The sequence below is a fragment of the Hippopotamus amphibius genome, chromosome 8, assembly GCF_030028045.1.
Source record: "Hippopotamus amphibius kiboko isolate mHipAmp2 chromosome 8, mHipAmp2.hap2, whole genome shotgun sequence".
NCBI classification, from domain to species: domain Eukaryota; kingdom Metazoa; phylum Chordata; class Mammalia; order Artiodactyla; family Hippopotamidae; genus Hippopotamus; species Hippopotamus amphibius.
Window position 1 is genome coordinate 76,846,462 of NC_080193.1, and position 27,807 is coordinate 76,874,268.

At 40.1% G+C, this 27,807-nt stretch overlaps 1 protein-coding gene across 11 annotated transcripts in view; it reads right to left on the minus strand.

The window, feature by feature from the left end:
• Positions 1 to 27,807, minus strand: part of LOC130859023 (DIS3-like exonuclease 2) — a 386,474-nt gene that overhangs the window by 310,558 nt on the left and 48,109 nt on the right. For 8 of the 11 annotated variants that reach the window (XR_009055151.1, XM_057746246.1, XM_057746242.1 and 5 more), the window contains 4 exons: positions 16,160 to 16,267; positions 14,939 to 15,087; positions 14,255 to 14,412; positions 5,704 to 5,757 (listed from right to left, as the gene is read on the minus strand). Coding sequence is in view for 10 of the 11 variants with exons in the window: in XM_057746246.1 (XP_057602229.1) it covers positions 5,704 to 5,757; positions 14,255 to 14,412; positions 14,939 to 14,990 (264 nt within the window). In the remaining variant the exon portion in view is untranslated. Of the gene's footprint in view, positions 1 to 5,703; positions 5,758 to 14,254; positions 14,413 to 14,938; positions 15,088 to 16,159; positions 16,268 to 27,807 lie in introns of those variants that run through there. The other 3 variants (XM_057746243.1, XM_057746244.1, XM_057746245.1) reach the window with 1 other exon arrangement.

A 27,807-nucleotide genomic window follows, 5' to 3' on the forward strand; every position in this document is an offset into this window, starting at 1 on the left:
GCAGTGGTTAAGAATCTGCCTGCCAATGCACGGGACATGGGTTTGAGCCCTGTTCTGGGAAGATTCCACATGTCAGAGAGCAACTAAGCCCATATGCCACAACTATTGAGCCTGTGCTCTAGAGCCTGTGAGCCACAACTACTGAGCCCATGTGCTGCAACTATTGAAGCCCATGCACCTAGGGACCATGCTCCACAACAAGAGAAGCCACTACAATGAGGAGCCTGCGCACCACAATGAAGAGTAGCCCCTGCTTGCAGCAACTAGAGAAAGCCCGTGTGCAGCAACAAAGACCCAACACAGCAAATAAATAAATAAAATAAATACATAAATTTATTTTAAAAAAAAGAGAGAGGATATTAGAAAATGGCACCTTAGGAGCACCTTAAAAAAAAAAAAAACACTGATAAAGAAAACAAGATGATTCAAAGAAATGGAACAATATCCGGTGGTCTTGGATTGGAAGAATTAATATTGTTAAAATGGTCATACTTCCCTCCACCTCCAAAGCAATCTACAGATTTAATGCAATTCCTATCAAAATACCCATGACATTTTTCACAGAACTAGAACAAATAATCCTAAGATTGTGCTTGTTTTTATGGAGACCTAAGAAGAAGGCAAAGAAGAAAAGGAAAGAGAGGTAACATGAGCTTCCTAGAGTGTTCTCATGGTCCACCTCTCTCACTGAATAAGAAGGTGAATTTCCTCCCATGAATTTTGTAAGGCATGCCTTCATCCTCACTCACATACCTACTGTTCTGAAGGTCTTAGTCAACGACTTTTTTTTTTTTTTTTTTTTGCCACACTGCATGGCTTATGGGATCTTAGTTCCCTGACCAAGGATAGAACCCAGGTCCACAGCAGTGAAAGCCCGAGTCTTAATCACTGCACCACCAGGGAATTCCCCTCAATCACATACTTAAAAACAACCCACCTTAAGCAGTGTAGCCCCAGTGAACTCCCTAGGTATCAACTGCCAAACTTAATTAGTTTTCTTATTAAGCCAAATTACTTTGCAAAAATAATTACATGGAAAAGGTAGCTAAGAAAAGCATGCCTTCAGCAATAAGGTTCCATGAGAAAAATATTTTCAAAATGTTTCATCAACAAACATGCAAACATGTACTCTTATCCTTTCAATCTTCCAAGAGTTTATATTATATGCTTCTTTTCAGAGGATAAGAGAAAAGTAAAATGTAAATTCTTCTCAAAGGAGGTAACAGCAAACAGGCTTGGAAAGCCACTACTCAAAATTTTCTACTTGAGACACCTGATGTTACGCTCAACAGACTGCAGGTGATTACTATGATATTTTAAATAAAGTTAAAATTAGCAGCACAAATTCACCACCACACTCACAGAATGGGATTTCAGATACTCACTATTTTTTTACAGTTTCCAATTAGAAACCATTAGAGATCTTTAGAAAAATCTTTCTGTTCAATTTCCAATTTGGCCACAGGCTGGCAGCTGTGGCCCACACACTTTGCCAAACCTGACCCACCCTAGTGCCTAAGGAATAGCTACCATGCTAGCCACAAAGACAGTTGACTTCATAATAAGCTTCTCAGAGAAATAAGAAGACGCAACCAGTTAAATAAAGAGTGAACAACTGAAGTGTGGCACAACATCATCAATTGCCTTCTGCAACTGATAAAGTAACAGGATCTCTCCGACTTCTCTAGAACGAAAATGAAGCTGTCTAGAGGTCATTCTAATCCATCATCATGAGTCAAAACACATGCAATCAGATGCCTCTTTCATAAGCAGCTACATCACCCTTAGCTTAGAGAGTTAAGAGGGTAAGATGGTATTATCGTTTCTATCCCAAGAAATGAAGAGAAGCAGGGCTGAACTGAATCTCAAACATACACAAATGTATAGGATACTGAAGCATAACTCAGCTCTTACCTGATTCATTCAGAAGCCTGCATATATTGAAGAATCTCTTATTTTAAATATACTTGCAGACAGCAATATATTAAAAGTTTGAGTCAATCTGTCCTAACTAGTTTTTAAGGCCAAAGAGTTCAGTCCTTTATCTGAATGCCAGAAGACTTGCTCTACTCATCAGAGAGAATAGAAAAAAAAAGTGGATAATGACCAACCTGTTGGAAATATTAAGGTATCCGGGGGTAATCTAACTAAATATTTAGGAGGCTGGAGTGGGGATGACAACCCAAGTATACTATGATGGTAAGAACATCCTCCACCAATGGAATAGCTCCCTTTGCACCAGATATAAATTCCACAGATGTACAAAGAGTGCCTCCTACGATGAGATGTAGAAAAAAGCCTCAGAACTCCTGGCACCAATATAACTCAGAATTGAAACTGTGCTTTTTATAAAAAGCCAGGTTTTTACATTTGGTCCATTTCTCTTCTTTACCTTATCCCCAAATAGGATAAAAAGACATCTCGATAATATCAGTTTACCTTGATTTTCTGAAAAAGTTGCATGGTTTTATTCTAATTCTAAATCTTTTATTGAGAACAAGAGGACACTAGCAGGTACACACAGAAGTAACTTATCCCATGTATTTTGAGTTTGTCCTAAGAAAATGAATATCAACTTTCTATCACTAGAAATTATAATAAACCTAAATCATGCTCCCCCAAAACGGAGTACTTCTTTATACCTGATCAATTCATTGTTTCTAGCCTGTTGACATATGTAGATATTTTAACACAGATAGTGACATTGTATAAGTTCTCAACTATTTTTAGAATCAACAAGAATAAACCTGAATAATTTCATCAAATCTAGTCTATTTCTGTTTCTCCAAAAACTTCTGAATTTTCAAGTTATGAAGAATATTAGACAATATTTAATCCACCTCTTCATTTTACAATTAAGGAAACTTTGTTTCTTACTGTCAGAGCACAGGCTATATCTTCTATCAATTCCTATCTTTATTCTCCCTGCGAAAGCAGGGGACAGGTAACATTCAGGCCCTGGTTCTGATATCTTATCGCCTAGTCTACCTGTGAGCATTTTTCCATTTCATACAAGTTCACAGTTGACATGGACATGAGCTATGTATACTCAGAAATCTAGACCAGTGGTGGGATTTACCTACATGTAATTCATTGCCTCTACTATCTCCCCCTTTAATTGCTTTCTATAATGCTTCTAAAACCTGAAACTACCAGAAAACCCACAAAACTAGAATGCAGGATTGTGCCAGTGTCCAAACCAGAGTATCTACAATCACAACTGGGCCTTGATAGAGCTTCTGTAATCTGTTCTTAATTACAGAAAGTGAGTCATTTAGCACTTTTTCTCCCTCTGAAACAACTTTATTACTCCATCAGTGGCCAGATAAGAGAATAAAAGAGGTATAGAAATAAGCCAACCCTAATATCACAACTGTGTAAAAAACTCTAAATAGGACATGCCAGGAATACAATTTCAAGTGGGAGGACAACTTGAGCTTTTGAAACATCAGAAACTTTTGCTTCTTAACTTCCTTTAACAAGCCAGATTAAACAGTGGCAACACATCATTTGCAAATTTAGATTACATGAATTTAACTTAACAGGAATATAACTAGGCCCACACTGCAGAGGACCTCTGCTCTTGGCCCTCCTCCAACCACACCCCTCCTCAACAGTAAGGAGTTCTCAAGGCCAAATGGATTGTAATCAGCCCCAAGCCCACTTCCATGGCATATATAAGCACCTTCCCAGGTGGCACCCCTAGACTGGACAGGCGGCTGATGGGTGGGTATTTCTAAGGGGTATGGGCAGAGCTTGGACATGGGGATAAGATGCTCACCTAGAGGGCAAGAGCTCTCACTGAATGGGGGGTGGGGGGGAGAGGCAGGAGGGCAGCAAAGAGAGGCAGGGAGCCAGGATTGGGAAGGGAAGAAGGCTGGCCAAAGGTGGACCCTCTCCATGCAGCCACCTTTCAGCACGGAGTTCCAAAGAGTCTGAGAATTCTACATTTGAACCCAAGTACAAGTACATGGAGGTATACTTGGCAAGGAATATATTTTATTTGTCATGAGTGTATTTTACTTAACAGTCTGATTTATAGCTTTTAACTATTTAACATAAGGGTTGTGTGCCCCCATTTGTACTTTGTCCTAGGCCATACACTCATTAGGAGCCAGCCTAATAGGGATATAACAGAGAAATTCAATACTGTGTAGTCATGGAAGAGAGAAAACAAGCAGAAAACTTTTCAAAATACTATATGTAGTTCCACTTATCATTCCAATCAACGAGAGAAACCTCAACATGCAGGGAGATGGGCGATCTACTCCATTTCCAGGTACCTCTCAGGGTGAACTCCTTACTGCACTGGGTGTCATTCTCATGCTTAAATAAATCCATGTTTTTCACACACTGGGGGCCCTAGTACAATTGAGCTCCTTCAACTGGTGTGACAATGAAGAAACAATCATTCTTCCTAACGTGGAGAAAATGCTGGTTATGCCACACTTATTGAGAGATGGTTACTCCATCTCCAACATGGCATATTCCTAAGAGATTTTCACGGGTAATTTTTATGATTATTGAATGTGAATTTCACCTTATGAGCACTCTGAAATCTAACACCCACTAAACTGTGCTTCCACTGTATGCTGGAGCAGCTTCCACAGCTAAGTTACTACCGCCAAGCTGATGCTCAATTCTGTAATTTAAGCACCAGGGCTGGCATATATACCATGTTCTATCACAGGAACAGAAAATGAGAGAGAACAAGGTGACATGTGATACTTTTTATCTAATCCAGTGGGTAAGACCTAAATTTGAGATTCAAATGTGAATCCTTGGTTTCAGGATAAGGGCAAGGGAAAAAAGGACTAAACTGAGCTTTAGAATAGATCTTAGGTTATTGAAACAACAACAATAATAATAATATCTATGAAGTATATGACTGAACTTGTATTCTAATTAAACTGGTCATTTCACACAATGAAATATGTTAAATATATGTATTCCATTTGCTCATTATGAGCCCAAGTTTCTTCCCATAACCGCTTCCACTGTGAAAAATCTAATTCTATGGCTATCCTATTTATGGCATCCTGGAAAAGTCAGGTCAAGAATTTAAGAATATTGCTCTCCCAGCTTTGCACAATCAAGCCTTATCCAGAGACCTGATGCTAATTATATGTCAGAGTGAACTTCCTTTAATGAGAGAGAGCCTGTTAAAATGAGTCATGAACCTACGAAAGAGTATAAAGACCCAATGGTAAAGAGTCTTGTACCAAGTCCTATCACCTGCATAAAAGTGAAGCGAGAAACTCTGACAAAAACAAACAAAAAAAAACCATTACACATTATTTTTGGACAAATTTGCAGATTAGCTCATGTAGTAGATTGAAAGTAGATAGCATATTTGTTTAGGAGAGATTAACTTAAATCAGTGGAAAAACCCATAAATCCTTTTAAGCTATAAACCAAGGGCGTCCAATTACAAGAACTGGTGGGTGTCTGCGTGAGTTCAGCTACTCCCTGCAGCCTAGTAACAAATGCCATCCCTTTCATTTGAAGTGTGATTTTAAGACTGGCAGAAGGGGCTGTTAACCAAAGGCAAATTTTGTTTATTTAAATTTGAAACAAATCCTTGCCCATCCTCAATTTTGTTTTACTACTCTGCTTTTTAGTTAGAATATATGATTTCAGTTTCACAGCACATCTGAAAAATTAAATGTGACATTAGGTTTATTATAAAGTTATTGAACTTACCGGGGAAGGAATGAAGGCTTCATGAAACTTCTTCGGATTAATTCTTAATACACCCTTTAAAATAAAAAATAAAGTCTGTGAAAATTTAACTAGTTACACACATGATTTTTCCATACATCTGTTATTAGTCGATAAAAAGTTTAAAATTAAACAATTTGATCTAGAAAACAAGTTAGATGTATGAGAACTATTCATTAAATGCATGAAATACGATTTATACTGATGTCTGTACCACAGAGTTCCATTAAACACGAAAAGCTCACACGGGCACCTTACAGTAAAAAGGCAGAGGTAAGAAGCAACAGAGCTTGGTGTGGAGTGGGAAAGGCAACTATTGGGATTTTATGTGCCCCTATATGCTAGTCTTCAAATGTAAACCTTTCTTTAAGAACAAGATTACCAGGGGATTATGCCTCACTATACAATGGCCTTTTTTTATTCTGTAAGATCTTCCCACAATTGCCTGTTTCTGTGACAATTTTCAAAGTGATACAGGTTAACTTCCAAGTTGAATACTCAGTCTCGAGGAGCTGGTTGCATATTTTTCACTCTGGCCCCTCTGCAGAGCTGAATGAGTCAATAATTCAAAATGGTCCAGAACCAGCTCTTAATGTAAATGGGAATCCTGGCTCCAACAGCCAGGCCACCCAGTCTGCCTTCAACTTCATGTTATTCCAGCACCAAATCAGGGTCTGCTTCTATTTATGCACAGGGGTGCAGGTGGGGGCCGTCTTCAATAGCAGTTCAGTATTTTCAGCTCTTGCAGGAAGCTGTAACCCTCCCCACTTACAGCTGCATTTGAAGGCCACTGGAACACATGGATGGAAGCAGTTATTTTCCTAAGAGCCAGACTCAAAGGGTGTCTTGAGAAAGTGTTTTAAATAACATTTCTCCCCTAAAATACTGAAAGAGTCAAAGATACACGATTAACAAAATAGGTGCGCGCATAAAATAAAGCAGAAAATAATTCTTTCTTTCACTAGTACACCATGTTTAAATTACACATTTCCATGCAACAGTTTATACTACTGTTAAATCCCACATAGACTACTACAAATCCTCCTTCAGTCCCTAACTCAATAATTATTTATTGAATTCTGATTACGTGCAAGATGCTGAGATCGACAATGTGGAAGAGAGAGTGAGAACCAAGCTCAGTCCTTGTTTATAAAGTAAAACATGAAGAACACCACAAGTGAGGGGGCAGCTTACTTTCAGCTGGGGACACTAGGCAAGGCTCCAGAGATGGTGTGCCGGACCTGGTCCTTGATGGAGGAGCAAAATTTGAAGATAAACCACAAGGGAAATATAGGCAAGAGTGATTAAGAGGGCAAATATTCTCCTACCACCATGCTGTATCAGGATAAGAGACAGAGGGACTGGAAAGTAAGGCAGGCAAAGCTCCCAGAGGCCAGTCCCTTTTTTAAGAATGTCACTGCAATTTCACTTTTAGGACAGCTGTTTCTTGTTGGGGGAAGGAGGAAAAGGCTTATTACACTCATCCTCAATATTCATCCACTCACCCAACAAATACTGCCTGACAACTAGCATGACAGGCTCTATGCTAAGTGATGGGGCCACAATGGAGAGAGAGTAATAACAGACAAGCTCTACCCTCATAGTTTACAGTCTAGTGAGGGAAAATAAACACTCCAAATAAACAAAAGTAAACTTGTTGATTTTTTAAAATTCATTTTCTGACCCAAGTTTCCTTTTTCTTAACTGCTATTCTTCTATCATCCTTTCAAGCTCAGTGAATGGTTAGTACATGAAGAAGTATAGAGATGAGAATGCCTTCTGCTTTAAAAGCACCTTTAATTACAGAGCACTCAGAGATGCCATGGCTGGGCTCAGGGGAAAGAAACAGGTTGCTCTGGGTTGTATCTTGCCGTGTGTGTGTGTGTGTGTGTGTGTGTGTGTGTGTGTGTGTATTGAGATACAGCTGATGTACAATGTTGTATAAGTTACAGGTGTACAACATAGTAACTCACAATTTTTAAAGGTTATATACTCTATAGGTATTATAAAACATCTCAGCTCTATTTAAAGGAACTATTAATAAAGGACCAAAAAGATTCTATTTTTGATTTCCATCCCAAACTACCTGATATATAAAAGCATACAAGGAGGGACAGATGCCTTGTTCAAGAAAAACATTTGCAATCTGACTGGAGCATACTCTTAAGAACTGGACCTCAGGAACAGACCCCCCCCCAAGAGTGCAGATCACACTAAGAAAGAAGATCTCTAGCAAGAGTTCACAGAGGACCACAGTCATCCCCACAGCCTGAAGAAGCTGTCAACAAAGCATGTCAAGAAATGGCCTTGTAACTGAAAGAGACTTCTAGCAGATGTCTTGTCTTACTCATCTACGTAAATCCAGGACTTCCATCTCCATATTTTTATGACCGTTGCCTAATCTGCTCCAAACCCTCATCCCTCATTTTCCTCCTCAACCCTTTCCTAGGCCTAGAACCTGTGGCTCCTATATCCTCCATCCCTTTTCTGAATGCTCCAGTGCCTCCTTGCCTCCACTGAAACCTGATGCGATCACTTCCCTTCAAGTGCTCTCAAAGGGAGCCCATTTTCTCTCTCCTATCCCATACATCTCAGGGACCAGAGGAAGAATGTTTCCCCCCTGCTTCCCCACTACAGCTTTAAAATTATCTTTTCCCCCCATTCTCTCTCAAAATCCCCAGATCCTTAGAAATTCATGTCATTGGCTCCTGCTATACCTCCTTGGTGCTGTCACCGTCAAACCTTCTGATCGTACCCCTGATTTACTAACACTTTGCCTCTTAGCTTGCTCTCTTCCTCTCCAGCTCCATTCCTATAAACACAGGACTTCACATCCATGTGGATGACCAGGCAACCGTAGCCAGTCACTCTAGTCCGCTCACCCTAGCCCCTCTCTCCCATGTTCACAGCCTGTATCTTGTCATCATCGCTAATTATACCACCTCCAAACACAAAAAATCAAATAATATCACACTCTGATCACAATCTTCTATCCTTCCAGCTCATTTAAGGTAGAAACACCACTTCAACAATCTCTGTCTTCACTAAGACCTGCAACCCAGGGACCTAACCACATTTTTACCATTTATCATCCTCTGACTATGTTTATTCCCTTCCCTGGCCATGGCCTGTCATTACCTACTGCCCCTGCGAGCCCTGAGCCATGGGTCCACTCTTCCTCTTATATTTAACCAGCAAAACCTCACAGTTGACTCCAACTACCTGCCTTTTCCATGCCTACACCTAAGGATCTGAATATTACTGTAAAAAAATACCACACAACTGGGCTAATTAGCCTAACTTGGCAAACACAAACATGTGTTATTTGCCTTAGGGGATGTTTGGAAATGCTTAAAACTGAGGAATTTCACACATAAATATGTATTTCCAGATTTTCTTGAAAAATCAGCTACACGGCAGCAGCCATCTGAGTTAAACAGATGCTTCTCTTATACCAGTAAAAACAATCACAAATAACACGTCACACATTGTTTTAAGGGCTTTATATCTCTCAACTAATTTAACCTTCAAAACAATCCTGAGGTAGGTATTATTATCTTCTTTTTTATGAAATGAGAAAACAGACTCTGAGAGGTGCCTACTTTCATACCACATTCAAGCCCAAGCAGTATGGTTCCCAGGTCCTTGGTCTTAACTAGTGCAGACTGCCTCTCCATCTGCCATAGTCACCACCGGACCCTCTTCACTAATTCATGCCATCTGTTTCCTTGCCCCCCCCCCCCAAAACTAGGACCACATTCCAACCCTCAGTCTTCCCTATTTTGGCTAACAGCAACATCATCCATCCAGTTGCTCAACTCAGAAACTTAGGAGTCATTCTTTATGACTCCCTTTGCCTTACCTTCCTCATTTCATGCATCGGCACGTCATGCCAGTACTAGCTCCACATCCACCCACTTCTCTCCATCTTCACTGCCACCACCCATGTTCACGTCACCATGTTTTCTTGCTTGGTTTACACTGATAGCCTCCTACATGGTCTCCCAGATTCCACTCTAGTCTATTCGTCTCACAATTGCCAGAGAATTGTTTTATTTTTAACTTTTTATTTTATATTGGAGTATAGTTGATTAAAAATGTTGTATTAGTTTCGGGTATACAGCAAAGTGATTCAGTTATACATATACATGTACATGTATCTATTCTTTTTCACATTCTTTTCCCATTTAGGTTGTTACATAATACTGAGTAGAGTTCCCTGTGCTATACAGTAGGTCCTTGGTTATCCATTTTAAACATGGCAGTGTGTACACGTCAGTCTCAAACTCCCTATCGCTCCCCCTACCCTTCCCCCAGGTAAGCATAAGTTCATTCTCTAAGTCTGTGAGTCTGTTTCTGTTTTGTAAATAAGTTCATTTGTATCGTTTTTTTCTGGATTCTGCATAGAAGTGCTATTATACAATATTTCTCTTTCTCTGCCTTACTTCGCTCAGTATGACGATCTCTAGCTCCATCCGTGTTGCTGCAAATGGCATTATTTCATTCTTTTTAATGACTGAGTAATATTACATTGTATATATGTACCACATCTTCTTTATCCATTCCTCTGTCAATGGACATTTAGGCTATTCCCATGTCTTGGCTATTGTAAACAGTGCTGCAATGAACACTGGGGTGCATGTGTCCTTTCAGACCATGTTTTTCTCCATATATATGCCCAGCAGTGGGATTGCAGGATCATATGGTAGCTCTATTTTTAGTTTTTTAAGGAACTTCGATACTGTTCTCCACAGTGGCTGTACCAATTTACATTCCCACCAACAGTGTAGGAGGGCTCCCTTCTCAGAGAGTTGTTTTAAAAGCATAAAACAGATCATGTCCTTCTCCTGCTTAATACTCCAGTGACTCCCCATCGTTCTTTAAATAAAATCCAACACTCCAACACAGCCTAGAGACCCTATGTGAATTGGCTGCTGCCTAACTCTCCCACTTATTCCCAAAGGAATTCCCTTTGCTCACTATGTCCAACAGGTTTCCTCCTTAGTCCTCAAAAACACCAAGCCTTTTTCTGCTTGCCATTCTTCTACTAGCTGATATCTCTGCCTATAATGTTCTTTTCCTAATTCTTCAAATGGCTGGCTCATTCTCACCCTTCAGATCTCAACTCAGAGATCACCTCCTCAGAGAGGCCTAATCTCCCTATGTAAAGTGGCTCCCCTAATTACTCTCTCTCATTTTTCTTACTTCCCTATTAGCGCACATCACAGGCTGTAATTTCCTCTTCATTTCTTTAGTTGTTTTTGCCTATATCCCCAGTGAATTGCCTATCCTGCTCACTGGTATATGTTTGGCACTTAGTGGGTGGTCAAGAAACACTCGTTGAGCTAATAATTAATTCATGTCTGCAGAGTTGAAGTTCTCCCACCACCCCAGTATTAATGTTATGAGTATCATCTGTTCCTTCTAAATGACCAGGCAGTCCACTGTAATGTGACTAGTCTTCTCTTTAACGCACCTAAGTGTTCTCTAGCTGATTTTCCCTCTTAACAAATGGTAAAGGTCCTAGATACTAGCCCATCCTGTCCTGTCTTCCTGGACTAGGATTTCTCTCAAGGTCCCATAGCAAGTTTACACCAACATTTTATTCTATAAGAAATCTAACTTCATGCCTCAGGCAGCTCTGAGGGCTCAGCCTGAACTACCTTTTGCCAAACAACCACCTAGGAACATGAAACCAACCAATCTTACCATCTTCGTGCCCATGTTACTTTGGTCATCACCCCAAACCTGAGCTCCTTCCAGGCCTGTCTATCCCATACTCTCATTTTCCCCAATATCTCCCATAACAACCTCCCAATACTGTACCTATGGAGAGAAAAAGGACACATGTTCTTTGATGTGAAAACCTGTTTACCAAAAAATTTTTTCAAAACTACATGCACATGATCATGTGTTACTGCTGGTCAATTCAAACGCAGGAAAGGGATTTCTTTGGTCACTGTGGACTCCTCTTCACCACACATAGCAAAACACCAATGAAATGTCAAAGTATTGGTCAAAAGATTGTAAATTAAAAAAAGAGAAATTACTCTACTCCTATTTAAAAACATCTCTATCATTCAGCGTACGTTTCTTTGGATGGGGAAAAGGAAAAGGATGTCACAATATACTTAAGTTTGTATGCAAAAACTAAAAAATGCTTACATCTAATATATACATTTAATAAGTTTAATTTTCTCCAACAGTATTCAAATATCTTATTTTTTTGACTAGTTTTTTACCTTACCCAAGGCCTGCACAGATGGACTCTGTTTCTCTGCCTATGAAAATCTTATTTACAGTGTTGTATATTTCACACAGTGACCTCATATCTGGAACCCATTCCTTTCCCCATCTGCAGAGAACAACTGTTCTCATCTGTGGGGGGAGGCTCTGGCTGCAGAGTCTCATGATGTCACAGGCCAGGAGGAATCACTTATGAACTCCTGGGAATGGGAGTTGATACACTGATCAGCTTTTTGTTTTAATATTAGCAAAGAGTTGCTTCAAAAGCAAAAATTAACATGAGGTAGCAAAAATAATACCACTGCAGAATATTTCCCTCAGCCTATCTCTGTAAATTTTACAATTTTTCTTCCAAGTCATAACAACAGAGGGTCCTCTCACTCTTTTCAGACAGTACCTTGATCCTTTATTCAGTCAGTAAATATTCCATATAGACTTATTAAGCATCAATCAAATGCCAGTCATTGGGCTAATTTGCGACAGGGTCATGAATAAGACATGACTCTGCCCACAAGGAAGTGAACAGTCTATCTGAAGAAACATAAATGCCAAGAAATGATAATAAGTTTAGAATAAAAAGGGCAAACAAAAAAGTTGGCTTCAGGAAAGTGGTAATGGCCAATTCTGCTTGGAGAATTAAAGTGAGGCTGCATAAAGGGGGGTAAGCATTTAGGTAAGGTCAAGCACGATTACATCAAGATAGTGGGAGAAAGCATTCCAAACACCAGGAACAGGGTGTACAAAGTCACAGAGGAATCACAGAGCAGTTTTTTTATTGGAAAAGTTTCAAAGATCAGGGTGAATTGAGCAGAGCGTACCTGGAAGAGAATGGCAGGAGAGAGAATGGGAGAAGCACAACAGGTCCTCATACACAGAACAAGATGAGGGCCAAGAAACTTGCAGATAAAATGAAGTTCAGTATGTGCGCTGAACAATAAACAGCAAATGAGTGGATTAACGAATCAACAAATGTCCAACTAAAGTTTTAACTTTCCTAAGAGAGGCCTTATCAAAGAAATCAGGGGAAGCTTTAAAAAAAAAAAAAAAAAGCCCATTGTACCTCTGAAATCAGAGCGAGCAACTAATCAAGAGTCTATACTAAGCACATGTGCACTTGACCACAGGCAAATACAAAAGGTGATAAAAATGAAGGGAAGATGACAGTATCTGTTACTTGGCAGGATCTCCAGCCCCAAACATAAACATAGAAGCTGGACACTCAGAATGAGAGAAAAGAGAACACAGTCAGCCTCTTCAAGTGAGCCAGGTAACACATGGCAACGTTTCTATACTAAACTAAGAATTATAAAATAGACTTAATTCAAAGAATACGTGGCCTTGCCTCCCTCTCCATCTCATTGCCTACTACCTGGCCTCAGATTTCATGCCTAAAGAGACCTAAGCAGCCTCACTCCATACTGCTTCACAGTTCATGTCTTCATGAGTGTCACTCCCTCTCCATACCTCCTTCTCATACACATAACACTCACTTAATAGACCCAAATGAGCCACCTTTCAATATTCACTGCAGGTATCTCCTGATTTCCCACAACATTCTCCAATATACCCTGGTCACGCTTTTATCTGAGCACCTTACCTTTTATCCTCAAATCATCTGTTCATGTGACTGCCTGCTCCACTACTGGGCTGCAGGCTCAAAGTACAGAAAGGTGGTCTCATCCACCTTTATCTCGGGAGCACCCACACAGTCTGCTCCTAACTATATAAACTGTTCCTGGCACCCAGTGGCCGGTCAAATGTTTGCTAAGCCAAGCTGCTGAATTAGCTTGTAAAAATATTTTGTAAAGTATAAAGTGCTCAATAAATATTGTCTGCTGCTATTTACTGTTTCCTTTTCAAGCGTATTCTCTGTCAGTCAGCATCCATGTGCTCCAGGCAAACTGACCTATCAGTGTTTCTTATAGCCACACCCTACAGCCCACTTCTCTCTTAGCAGCTCACACTGGGCCCCTTGTTAAGCTCTTTCTCTTCACTTATTCAAACTGCACCAATCTACGGCCTGGCTCTAATATATCCCTTCCAATAAAGCACTCCTAGACAACTCTAACTGGAAGTAACAGCTCCCTCCTCTCAGATCACTTTGTCATGGTCTTGTGGCACTTATCACCTCTAGTTCTACTGTAGGTCTAAGAGGTGGGAAACTCTGGGCATGTTATGTCATCATTGCTCTCAAAGCACACAGCACAGAAAAATAACCTTTCATGAGTAATTGATTACTTCTCATTCCACATATTCAAGGAATAGTCTTCTAGTATATTTTAAGCACCTGGATAAGTGTTCCTCTCTTCAAGCCTTCTGAAACATCCTCTTTGGACATGTAGGTTTCAAATATGCTCTTTTTCTTCCCTCGTATGGTCTTGTTCTTTGACTTTTTGTCACCTGGAGAAGCACCAACACCATGTGGGCCAACCAAAGAGGACACACCTAGAAACATGAGGCAGCAATCAAGTCTTCCCTCAAACATCCCTGTATTTTTAAAACTGGAGATATTTTCCCTCTTCTTTTTTTCTTATTAAGAAAGACCAAAAAGAGAATAAGATTCCCTTATAATGATTTCAGATAGTCACAAAAAGGAAACATGGGTAAGGAAACATGAATAAAATGTACATAGATGTGACTTGAATTTTAAATCAGCACCACAATATACATGGAACATAACCCAAATAATGGGTTCAGTATGCCTTGCTGTTTATAGACACAAACTTTTAAAAACAGGAATTACTAAAAGATCATCACTTGTCTAGAGGAGATTAAACAGCTGTACTCAATATAACAATAAATTAAGACAACAAGAAATCACCCAATTCTAAAGTAAATAACACAGAGGAATATTTAACAGGTCACCAAAAGAATTATAGTCCCCCTCAGTCCTAAGACCCGCTCTGCACCTCCATTCCACTTTTATTTCAGGACTCCAGTTGCTAGGTAGATTCCATTTTCCTTTCACTACCTTTGGGGGTGCCCAGGGGCCGGAGGTTCAGCCGGTGGTCAGGATGGCTCATTACTGGTCCCAAGGTCACCTCTTCTCTCCAGATCCAGGAGGGCCTCCACTGCTCAGCTCAGAGCTCTTCCTGCCTTGAGCAGTTCAGTTGTCACTAGCTGAAACCAAAGAGAAATAGGTGACTGAAGAACAGTTAACCTGAAGCCTCCTCTCTGCTCTCGGAAATTTAGGACTTGGATGTACTTGGATGGCAAAGGCAATGTGGTGTCCCTCGTGGGTCCTGGAGTCACTTTCCCCTAGACGGTTAGTCAAACACACCATCTGTCCTGAGTTGCTTTTCAAGGCCTTCAACCTCATGGGTATCACCAGCCTGCTTGTTTGGTCCACTTCAACTAAAAACCCCCACAAATAGGGCAATGAGGTGGAAATTAAGGGGTTCTGAGGTTCTATTCAGGTAGAGGAATGTACAAGATAGGAGGGAATGTGGTTTTGAAAAATGGTATAAAGATCTAGAATCTAAAGGTTATAATGAAATAGGTACTAGGGCTCAAGAAATGTGGCATTTACTAAGTTTAACCTTAGACAAATGACATTCCTCTACGAAATCAAATAAACCAATTCCTTAGAATTCATCAATATAAACATAACCTAATTCATTGCCACAACTGGATGTCCAAAACTAGGCATGGAACCCCAGAAGATTCATTAGCTTTCAAAAAATGGCAATACTGCAGTTAGATGTCTACTTCCCTACTCTTACCTGCCATCACTTCAAACCAGTCATCTGACCAGAAGCTCAGGCAGCTACTCCTAAGGAACACAAGGCAGCTGCCTGGCTCGGCAGACTGGAATGTGGGGCCTTGCAGCTGGCCCCCTGGTCTTCCACCTGGACACTGAACATGTCATCACTACCTCTGCTTTCTACTCTCTGCTGGCTGCAGGCCCAGGATTCAAGCCTATACTTGCAAATTCTCAAAATTCGGGTGGGCAGCCTGCTTTCCCATAAAATGGATCAAGATGTTATTCCAAACACTAGCTTCCATTTCCTCTAAACTTCCCACACACATCCTTCACCAAAAGGATGTAATTTTTCTTTAAATTGAAATTAATACTAACTCAGGAGAGAAGAAGCAACAGAAACAAAGAGTAACAAGCCACTTAGTGATACATGAAGAGATTCAGAGATAAAGTCAAGCAGTTTCAAGAAGGGAGAGAAACAGATGGTCTTACATAAACAACAAGGTAGTGGAAAAGGCACACAGGGTCCAGACCGTCTGCTGCTTTCATTCAGAAATGCATTCATCCACTCCTTAATTCAGCGAATATTTCTGCAAGGTACTAAACTAGGCACAATGAGGGATACAAAAGTCAATTAGACTTATAAAAATCATATTAAAATAACAACTAATACAAGTTGGGGAGTGATGCGCCCTTTAAGTATGGGTAAATGTACATATGACGGAAGAGAGTATCTCCAGGTCAGGAAATCCAAGAGAGCTTCAGGAAAGATTTTAAGGAAGAACTGAGAATGTGAGAAAAGCATACTGCTGGCAAAAGGAAACAAAAATAGACACACAAACAGAAAAACACAGGTAGGTTCTTGCAACGTTAATTCCATTTGGATAGAGTCCAGCCCATATGAAAGGAGGCAGCGGCAAGGAAAATAAAACAAGTTGGAAGGTCTAGAAAACCTGGCCCGTCTCTGAAAGGCAGTAGGAAAGTTTTGAAGCATGAATGAGCGGAAGAGAAGAAGAACAGATTAAAGTCGTGCTTCAGGAAAAATTAACCTGGCATAGCATTCAGAGTCACCTGGAGCTGAGAAAGACTGGCGGCAGCCACACCTCAGAAAAGAACCAGAACAGACTGGGTGAAAGGAAAGGAAAACCTGAACTAGAGCTGCAGCTGCAGACAGTGGAATGAAGATACCGTTAAAGTGGCATTACATAGAAAAACTGGCACCATTTGGCAGCTGAGCATAGCTGAAGGAGACCAAAGAGGTGACAATTGTGTGAGATTTCAAGTAAAGAGACTGGGAGACAATAATATCACTAAGTTAGAGAAGATGATGAATTCTACTTGGAGTATTATATACCTCTACATGGCAATACATACCTCTATATATACCTCCACACATGGACATACATACTTCTACATCAAGAACTTGAAAACTGGAGCATAACTTAGAGAGATGAATTAGCCAGCCATATGCATAAAGTTTTCTAGAATGGAAGAGACTGCCAAAAAAGGGTAAACTGATGCAGGAGAGGGCCTAGGACAAAATCTGGGTTAGGGCAACTTTTAGGAAATGCAAAGAGGAAGAAGAAGTAGAAAACATAATAAAGAAGCTAATAAAGATATAGCGGGGGGAACCAATAGAGTCTGATGATAAGAAAACAAGGGAGAGAATGACTTCCAAAGGAAGACATGTTCATGATCAGGTTTGCACCAACTACTGAGTAAGAAAACAAATACTGGCAGCCTTGGGTGGGGCGAGGGATTGGAGCAAGCTGCAAGCAGGAGAAAGGCAATCCAAAAACAAGAGCCAGAACTGAAAATGGGGTACTTCATATCAAGTCTTAATGCAGGCAAGAGCTCAAAATTAAGGGCAGTTCCTGCCAGTGAAGTGAGATGGAAGTACAGAGATCTCAATTCAAGTGTCCTAGGTCAGCTACAGCAAATATGTTGGTCGCTGTGATTTACACCTATCTTTTCTCTCTAGCTCAGGAAGATAGGGAATGTTTGGTAGAGTTCATCGCTATAATCCCACTGGCTCCCACAGTACCCAGGACAGAAGAGGTGCTCAATAATCACTCCTTAAATGACTGGATGAGTTTGTTTTCGTGAACAAGCAGTGAGAACACCAAGCAAAGCAGGGTCATTCAGGGAAACCACGCTAAAAACAAATCAGCAAAGAATGGAAAACCAGGAAACCAAGTCGCCAAGAATAAGCCAGACCAGCTGAGCAGAAAGTCAAAGTCTGCCTTTGGGTATGGAAGCACTGGAAGGAGATGGAGAGATTCTGAGAATATAAAATGCTAAGCAGAAGATGAACAAACAAGCAACCTTCCCTTCCCAGTGATATAGCTATGAAGGCCCATTAACCCTGGAGGAACCCTGGACACTTCTACCCTGACACACTGAAAGCACAAGTTACCAGCTAATCCTCACCAGCTTCCAGAATGAGAGCCACTGATACACTGGCTCCTAGAGAGGGTATCTCGCCTTGGAAATAGCTGTACATTCTGAACAGCGGGGCTAAGATTAGGATGAACAGGTAGTAATGGTCAATAGTGTCACATGGTACAAAAAAGTAGGAATGAGGAGGAATGAAGGAAAAGCACTAGACTTGAGAAAGTGTAAACGAAGAAAGCATCTGGGTAAAATAAGTGGTGTCTTGAGACCCAATGTATAGTACAGAGCAGGTGCTCAAAATTTGAATATGAAGACTATTTGGGACAGAAACCAGGTTACAATGAATATATACTAGTGATAAATATAAGCAGCAGGGCCAGGACTGGGGTGAGGTAAGCAAGGCACCCAAGACACAAAATTTATAAAGGCAACGTCACACAAGTGCCAACCCCACACTTGCAGGACTCCGAGAGTAAGTGCCCTAGGCATCTCACTTGCCCTACCCTAGTCTCATTCAGCCTTATAAGTAGCAAGAGCAGAAGAAATTTATGAACCTGGGTAGTGAAAGAGGCTCAAGGAGATAAAGTCATGAGAGGTTTAAAGAAAGAAAAGGTTAAGCCTATTCAGAAGCTAAAATAGAGCCAATGGAAAGTGAGAGATGGTAAAAACACATGAAAGAGGATATAATGCATGGAATAAAGGGAAAAAAGAGGATGGGATTAAAATAAATCTCACTGAAATTTTTTAAAAATTTACATTACAAATAATTGGGAAACATGAAATATGTTAAAACACTACTTAATGCATTTTTAAAAAATAGCCAATAGATCCCTACTTCATAACATATTCTGAAATAAAATTTAGTTTGAATAAAATTTAAATGTTTAAAAATAAGGCAGAGAAACAGAGAAAGCAGATAAAAGCACCCCCAGAATGGCTGAATGAGTGACAAATATTATCCCCAACAATAAAAATGGACAAAATTATCAAAACCAACCATTTAAGGAGCTGGATATTAACTAAAGATGTACAACAAATTGAGAAGTTTTTATTCAAGAAAATCTACTGAATCTCAGTAACGACAGTGGAAATGTGTGGTGGTTTAGCCTGGGGCTCCCACCATCCTACACCTACTTCCAACTCCTTGATGTGGAAGTCCTACTAGCGCAGGGCAAGCTGTGATGAACTGGCAACCCCACTGCCAGAGGAAGCTAAATTTAACTGGAGCAGAGCAAGAAGAATTCCATGCCCATGGGCATTTTCAACAACAATTGTGATTCAAGAGGAAAGAAACAGGATTGTGACCAATATCACAACTAGTCTGAGTCTGTAATACTAGTTAGGGCAAGCTATAGATCAGTAGACCAATCACAAATTTAACAGAGAGAATCAGGGAATGAGACAACCAAAGTGCGTCTTGATAAGAATCTACTTTTTCCTGCTGTGTGCATGCTCAAGACTGTAAACATGCAGGAGAGAAATGAGTGGATCCTAGAGAGCTACTCATCCCTGGATGCATGTGAGCCTTGCAAATACAGAAAGTAAAAGCCAGGGCAGACTTGTAAACTGCCTCAATTCTGAATGCATTTCCCAAGTCTCACCAGGACCACTGACAAAGGGTGGGGGCCTCATTGTTTCAAGGAGTTTAAACACAACTTCTGACTAATCATAAGTTAACCACTAAGATATGCTGACTCAAGGGCAACTACCAGAAAGTCATGCTTAAAAATAAAAATAAGAAAGAAAGAATTGAGCAGAGACATGAGCAGCTACACATTATAGAAGAAACAGACTCCAATAAGCCCACACAAGCCACTGAACAAACAGAGCAACCACTTCCAACTCTGAAGGAAAAGGAATCAGAATGCAGAATATATTATCAAAAACATCCAGATTTAAACAAAAATTATAAGATATGCAAAACAAAAACAAACAAAAAAACAAAAACACCCAGAAAAGCATGACCCATACACTGGGACAGGGGATAGTTTCAATAAAAATTATCTCTAAGTGAGCTTAGATTTTAGATTCAAGCAACAAAGACTTCAAAGCAGCTATTATAAACATGTTCAAAGAACTAAAAGAAACCATCTTTAAAAGAAAGTATGATAACAATGATTCATCAAATAAAAAATATTAATAAGAGACAAATTATTTTAAAAGAACCAACTGGAAATTCTAAGTTGAAAGACAGAACAACTGAAATGAAAATTTCATTTGAGGAATTCAACAGTAGATCTGAGCTAACAAAAGAGTCAATAAACATGGAAAAACAGATCAATCAAGATTATCCAATCTGGGACTTCCTAGGTGGCACAGTGGTAAAGAATCTGCCTGCCAATGCAGGGGACACAGGTTCGAGCCCTGCCCTGGGAAGATTCCACATGCCATGGAGCAACTAAGCCTGAGTGCCACAACTATTGAGCCTGTGCTCTAGAGCCCATGAGCCACAACTATTGAGCCCATGTGCCACAGCTACTGAAGCCCATGCACCTAGAGCCCGTGCTCCAAAACAAGAGAAGCCACTACAATGAGGAGCCTGCGCACCACAATGAAGAGCAGCCCCCGCTCTCAGCAACTAGAGAAAGCCCATGTGCAGCAACGAAGTCCCAACGCAGCCAATAAATAAAATAATTAATTTAAAAAAAATTATCCAATCTGAAGAAAAATCAAAAATTAAAGAAAAAAAAATTTTGTGACCCAAATTCAGGATTTGTAATAAAGAGTCTGGCTCCATTTTTTGATGTTTGACCACCAATTTATCTTAAGCCTCACTTCCCCCTTCCCCTTTGACCCATCCTGGATAGGTTGATAAGAAAGCCCATTACATCCCCACCTTTTTTGGCAAGAGAAGCAAATTCACATTTCACAAATTCCCAGCCTGTACATGGGACCTTCGAATCTCCAGTTCTCTAACCATTATGAAGGCCTAACTCACTCCTTTTGCCTGGCTCAAGCCAGGTCAGACATGCTTATATTCATCTTTCTCTCCCCAAGAGTCTCCTGGATGAGAAATAAATTCTCTCTCAAATTTTCTTGCTATATGGAGTGCAATCAGTATAGACATCCTACTAATTGGGAAGGGGTCCATTCCACCTCCCCAGGGTGAGCACAAAACAGGAATGAAAGAGGGGACAGGTCTACTAACTTTATAGAAATGAAAATGATTATAAGGGAATCAATAAACAACTTTATGCCAAGTAGACAACTTAGATGAAATGGATAAATTCCTAGGAAAACACAAATTACTGAAGCTGACCAGAAGAAATAGAAAATTTAAATAGACTTATAAAAAATAAAGAAATTAAATTGGTAATTTTAAATCTTCCAGTAAGAAAAGCTCAGGTAGCTTCACTGGTGAATTCTACCAAACTGAAAGAAAAGATAATACCAATGCTTTTCAAATTCTTCTAAAAAACTAGGGGAAATATTCCTCAATTAATTCTATGAGGATAGTATTCCCCCCTATACTAAAGGCAGGCAAAGATAGCAGCAAAAAATAATAATAATAATTTTTTAAATTAACATTTAAATAGTTTCAATTTTTAAATTTCTTTTCAGATTAGTTTTGTTAATTTGCATTTTTTAGGCATCTGTCAGTTTCTCCTAAAGGGTTCCCTTTTTTGGGGGGCGAAGAGGGGAGTGAATGTTGTTTAAAATATCCTCCACATTTTCTTAATACCTATAGCAATGCTGTCCTTCCTGAAATGATGGGAATTTTCAGTATCTGTGCTGCCCAATTTGGTAGCCACTAGCTACATGTCTTTCAAGCATTTTAAAAGAGTGGCTAGTGCAACTGAAAAACTGTCAAGTCTGAAATATCTGTATCTCATCTTTATTTTTGTAGGATATTATTGCAGGTTTTAAAATTCTAGATTATCAGTTATTTTCTCTAATGTGAAGACAGCATTCCATCATCTGGCTTCCACTGTGTCTGCTGAGACGTTAGCCATTTGTCTACTTGTTGGTTCTTTGAAAGTATACTCTATTTCCTCTTCCCATCTCTAGCACCTTTTGAAATTTTTTCTTTGTCTTTGGTTATCTGCAGGTTTACTACAATACACCAAGGTATGGATTTTTTTTTTTCTTATTCTCCTTGGTGTTAGTAAGGTTTTGAGAATCTGTTTGCTTGATAAGTTTCAATAGTTATGGAAAGCTTTCAGCAAATCTCCTTCAGTATCACTTCTGCCCTGTTCTCTCTCAACCCCTTGTCTGGGACTCCAATTACACACTTTTGAACTTCTCAAGGTCTTAATGTTTCCCTCAATTGTTTCAGTTATTCTCCACTTCACTCATTCTCTCTTTAGCTGTATCTTATCTTCTGTTGAACCCATCAAGTTCCTAATTTCAGTTATTATGTTTTCAAGTCTAGATTTTCCATTTCATTCTTTCGAAAGTATTCAGTTCTCTGTGGAAAATGGTGAATCTTTTCTTTTATCTCTTTGCACAAGGTAAGAATAGCTATATTAAAGTTGGTTCCTAAAAATTCTAATACCAGAGGTCCCTATTGGTCTAATGTTATCTTCTGTTGCTTCTATTTGATTTTGTTTTTGTTGTTTGATCATGTGTCTGATTTTTTTTATTATGGACATTATATTTGCAAAATGTCTCTAGTAATAATTTGAGGTCTTGTATAATGTCATCATCTTTCAAACAGGATTTACATTTGCTTCTGCCAAGCACCTGAGACAAATACAACAAATTACCTTAATTTCTTTTCAGGGTTTAAATGTATTCAAAGTAGAGTTACAACTCCTACAAAGGCCTGTATACATGCAGTCATCCTTACTTGTGGGTGTATCTACCAATCCCAAATAAGACTGTTTCACGGGGGCCACACACTCCCCACATGGGCAGGGCCTAAATTCTAATCCTTATCTCTCTGGCCCTAAAAGATTATCAAATGCACCACTCAGCTTGTCAGCTTCTAAGTCTTCCAGCTGATCCCTGCAAAAACTAGTAAACATCTGTAAAAGACAAAAAACCCAAAACACTAGCCTTATCTCCCTAAGCCTTTATTCTCTCCTAGATATTCATTCTTATTACCTCTCAAATACCTTCAATGTTTCATTTTGTTTTGTTTTGTTTTTCCTTTGCTGGGGAAGGGGGGGTCTTGGTGAGCTTTTCCAGTTGTTCTCAGAAGGAAGACTGGTTTCCAATTATTTTCTATGCTATAAGTGGAAGTGGAAGTGTCAACCTAACCCTTAACTCTCATTCACAGTCAATGCCTTCAATCCCCAACTCTTCCCTATAAGGACTCACTCTTCTTTCTTTCTGACAAAAGCTCTCTATGATTTCATCTATCCTTTCCTCTAATCCTGTATGAGAGGAAGAAACGTCCCTACGTGCTGACAACCTATCCTCCACAATGTGTGTTCCTCATCCAATTTTATCTACCTACTCTAGAACTCTGTCACACTCGTTATTCTCTCCACAGTAGCCTCCCCAACAGAATACATCCAAATTAAGGGCCTGGACCTGCTTTCATTCTGCACACTTGAAGCTACCAGATACCATTCTATTTCTCTCATTCCCATCTCTGCCAAAGTATGAAAATGTGGTCTAGACTCATAAGCTCTATTTCCCCAAGTCACACTCTTTAATCCCCCTTGGAATACGACTTCTGTCCTCACCTCTACAATGAAATAAGGCTTTCAGTATTCCTAGGGAGGAAAATCCTCATCACCAAAACAATGGTATAGTCTCAGTTATTTTCTTCTAGGCCACCCCAGAACAGGATGCCACCGATCAGCCCCTTGGACTATACATTCTTCTCCACTGACATCCAGAATATAGCAGTCTTCTGGTTCTTCTAACTCTCTCTGCAATTCTCAAATTTCCTTGCTGATTCCTCTTCTTTCACTTACCTCTTCGGTTTCTACCATTTGTTTTATTATTAAGCCTCATCTCACTTCTCTGTTAAAGAGTTTTAAGTCTACATCTCCAACTCTTCTCACTGAAGTTCTTTAACTTTCCAACTTCCTGCTGATAATACTGGCAAGCACTTTGAATGCAACATTTCTAATTCAAGTTATTATTGTCCTCATACCAGATTTTCTGCCTGCATACTGCATCCAGATTAATGACTACATTATCATCCCTAGGCAGCAAACAGCAGTCATCCAATTTCTTTCTCTCCATTAATAATACTCTATTACCATACATTGTCTATTTTGTCTTCAAAATGTATTCTAAACAGATTCCTTCCTTTCCAGCTTGATTAGCACTGTCTGAATTCAGGTTGTTGCAATAATGTAGCCTAAAGATGACAAGTTTCTCAACAGGTCTCTCAACTACTAATCTTTTCCTCAATCCATGTTTCACCTAAAACACAGAGATATTTTATGAACATCTTTCCAAAACCCTTCAGGGTTCCTCAATGCAACTCTGTAACCTAACGTACTGTAATGGTTAATTTTATATGTCAACTTCACTGAATCACAGGGTGCCCAGATATTTGACTAAACATTATTTTAGAGTCTATCTGTGAAAATGTTTCTGGATGAAATTAGCATTTAAATTGGTGGACTCAGTAAAGCAGTGCACCCTCCATAATGTGGGTGGGCATCATACAATATGTTGAGGGCCTGAGTAAAACAAAAAGGCAGAGAAAGGAAGAATCTGTCCCTTCTAGTCTGACTACTTGAGCTGGCACACTGATTTTTTCCTGCCCTCAGACTTTGACTGGAATGTACATCATCAGCCCCTGGTTCTCAGTTCTTCAGACTCACTGAATTACACCACCTGCTTTCCTAGGTCTCTAGCTTGCAGAGAGCAGATCAGGGGCCTTCTCAGCCTCTAGGACTGCATGAGCCAATCCTCATAATAAATATCTTCCCATATCCATGTCCTACTGGTTTTGTTTCTCTAAAACCCTGACTAATACACCTATTTTCCAGGTCTCATCTCTTACTAAAGATTTTTTCAATATCATACCATGTGAATTCCTGATGACAATGATAGGTCAGAAGAGCCCATGCTCTTCTTTCTAGCCCGAAGCTAGAAAAATGACTTAAAACCAAATTGGGGGGGGGGGGGAGAGTGTGGGGATCAATCAATATGGTAGAGTAGGAAGATATGGAACTCACCTCCCCCCACAAACATATCAAAAATACATCTACACGATGAACAACTGTCACTGAAAACTGGCAGAAAGACTCCTGTACAACCAAAGCTGTAAGAAAGATCCACAAGGAATCGAGCAGGAAGGGAAGAGAAGCAAGCAGATCAAGACTCATGCAACTGGGAGGGGATCCAGAGGAAACAGGAGAATACACAGATGGAGATCCACTCCAGGGAGCAAGTGCTTTAAGCCATATATTGGGCACCCCAGTCCTGGGGTCCAACCCAGGGAAGACAAGCTTCCTTGGCTTGTTGGAGGGCTACTAGGACTAACAGGAGAGCAGTGAGAAGCCTGGATTCCACTCATGAGTGCACGAGTGCTGCCTTGCTCCCTAAGCAGGGAGGAGAGGGCAGAACAAGGACTGCTCCAGTGGCTGCCCAGTTTCCCACAACTGCACTGCCACACGCCCTAGCCTGAGCCAAGTAAACACCAGAGCCACACTTACTTCACCTTGCAGGTCCGCACAAGAGCAAGGGCTACCACAAGTGGGAAGAGGGCTTGGTTGTGGGACACAGAAGCAACTCAGACCTAGGGTGGTGTCTCACCATGGCAGAGCAGCCACTATTGGCACTTATACAGGCAGCACATGGAGGCAGTTCCAATCTGTGACAGCACCCAGCTTACCACAGCCTGCACCATATCATGAGCTAAGAGCTCACACTGGCCCCTCTTGTTCTAGCACTGGCCCTCTCTGGGGCAAGAGTGCCAGTGCTGAGAGAGGAGAGAACACACACTTAAAGGGAATAGAGCCAGCTCGGACCAGAACCTCAGCGCTTCTACTACATTACCTTGAGATCCAACCCCACCCCAAATAAGGCAGTAACAGTCAATGAGCAGAAGGGAAGTGCTGCCTTGCAGCTGGCTCCACCCCAGCCCTTTCATCTCAGGCCCCATCTCCTACCAAGGTGGTAGCTGCCAGCACACCCCAAAGAAAGATGCTGACTCCTGTTCACAACAACTATAGCTCTCTCACTAAAGGCATTGAGCACACACTACATAGGGACACTTTCACAAAAGGACACCCCTTTAAGACTGCAATAGGTAACTATTTCATCTAAATTCAGAGACAGAGAAAGTTAAGCAAAATGAAAAGATAAACTGGTCTCAACTGAAAGAGCAACAGAAAACCCCTGAAAAAATAAGTAATGAAACAGAAATAAACAATTCACCAGATAAAGAATTCAGAGCAATAATAATAAGAAAGCTAGCTAAATTAGGGAAAAGAATAAAAAAACAGTGAGACTTTTTTTTTTTTCATTTTAAGAACTTTTATTGAGATACAGTTAACAGACAATAAACAGCATATATTTAGAGTGTACAATTTGGTATCCCAATCTCCCAATTCATCCCCCCCCAACCCTCCCTGCTTTCCCCACTTGGTGTCCATGTGTTTGTTCTCTACACCTGTGTCTCTATTTCTGCCTTGCATTTCCTCTTTCATAGTTGTCAGCATTTGCCTTATGTATTGAGGTGCTCCTATATGGGGTGCATATATATCTACAATTGTTATCTCCTCTTCTTGGATGGATCCCTTTATCTTTATGTAGTATCCTTTCTTGTCTCTTGTAACATTCTTTATTTTAAAAAGTCTATTTTATCTGATATGAGTATTGCTACTCCAGCTTTCTTTTGATTTCCATTTGCATGGAATATCTTTTTCCATCCCCTCACTTTCCATCTGTATGTGTCCCTAGGTCTGAAGTGGGTCTCTTGTAGACAGCATATATATGGGTCTTGTTTTTGTATCCATTCAGCCAGTCTGTGTCTTTTGGTTGGTGCATTTAGTCCATTTACATTCAAGGTCGTTATCGATATGTATGTTCCTATTCCCATTTTCTTAATTGTTTTGTTGTTGTTTTTGTAGATCCTTTTCTTCTCCGCTTAGAGAAGTTCCTTTAGCATTTGTTGTAGGGCTGGTTTGGTGGTGCTGAATTCTCCTAGCTGTTGCTTGTCTCTAAAGCTTTTGATGTCTCCGTCGAATCTGAATGAGATCCTTGCTGGGTAGAGTATTCTTGGTTGTAGGTTCTTCCCTTTCATCACTTTAAATATATCATGCCACTGCCTTCTGGCTTGCAGAGTTTCTGCTGAGAAATCAGCTGTTACCTTTATGGGAGTTCCCTTGTATATTATTTGTCGTTTTTCTCTGGTGACTTTTAATAACATTTCTCTGTCTTTAATTTTTGTCAATTTGACTACTATTATGTCTTGGTGTGTTTCTCCTTGGATTTATCCTGCCTGGGACTCTCTGTGCTTCCTGGACTTGGGTAGCTATTTCCTTTCCCATGTTAGGGAAGTTTTCAGCTATAATCTCTTCCAATATTTTCTTGGGTCCTTTCTCTCTCTCTTCTCCTTCTGGGAACCCTAGAATGCAAATGTTGGTGCATTTAACATTGTCCCAGAGGTATCTTAGGCTGTCTTCAGTTCTTTTCATTCTTTTTTCTTCATTCTTATCCACATCAGTGATTTTCATCATTCTTTCTTCAAGGTCACTTATTCGCCCTTTTGCCGCAGTTAATCTGCTGTTGGTTCCTTCTAGTGTATTTCTCATTTCTGTTACTGTGTTGCATATCGTTGTTTGTTTGTTCTTTAATTCTTCTAGGTCTTTGGTAAACTTTTTGATCTT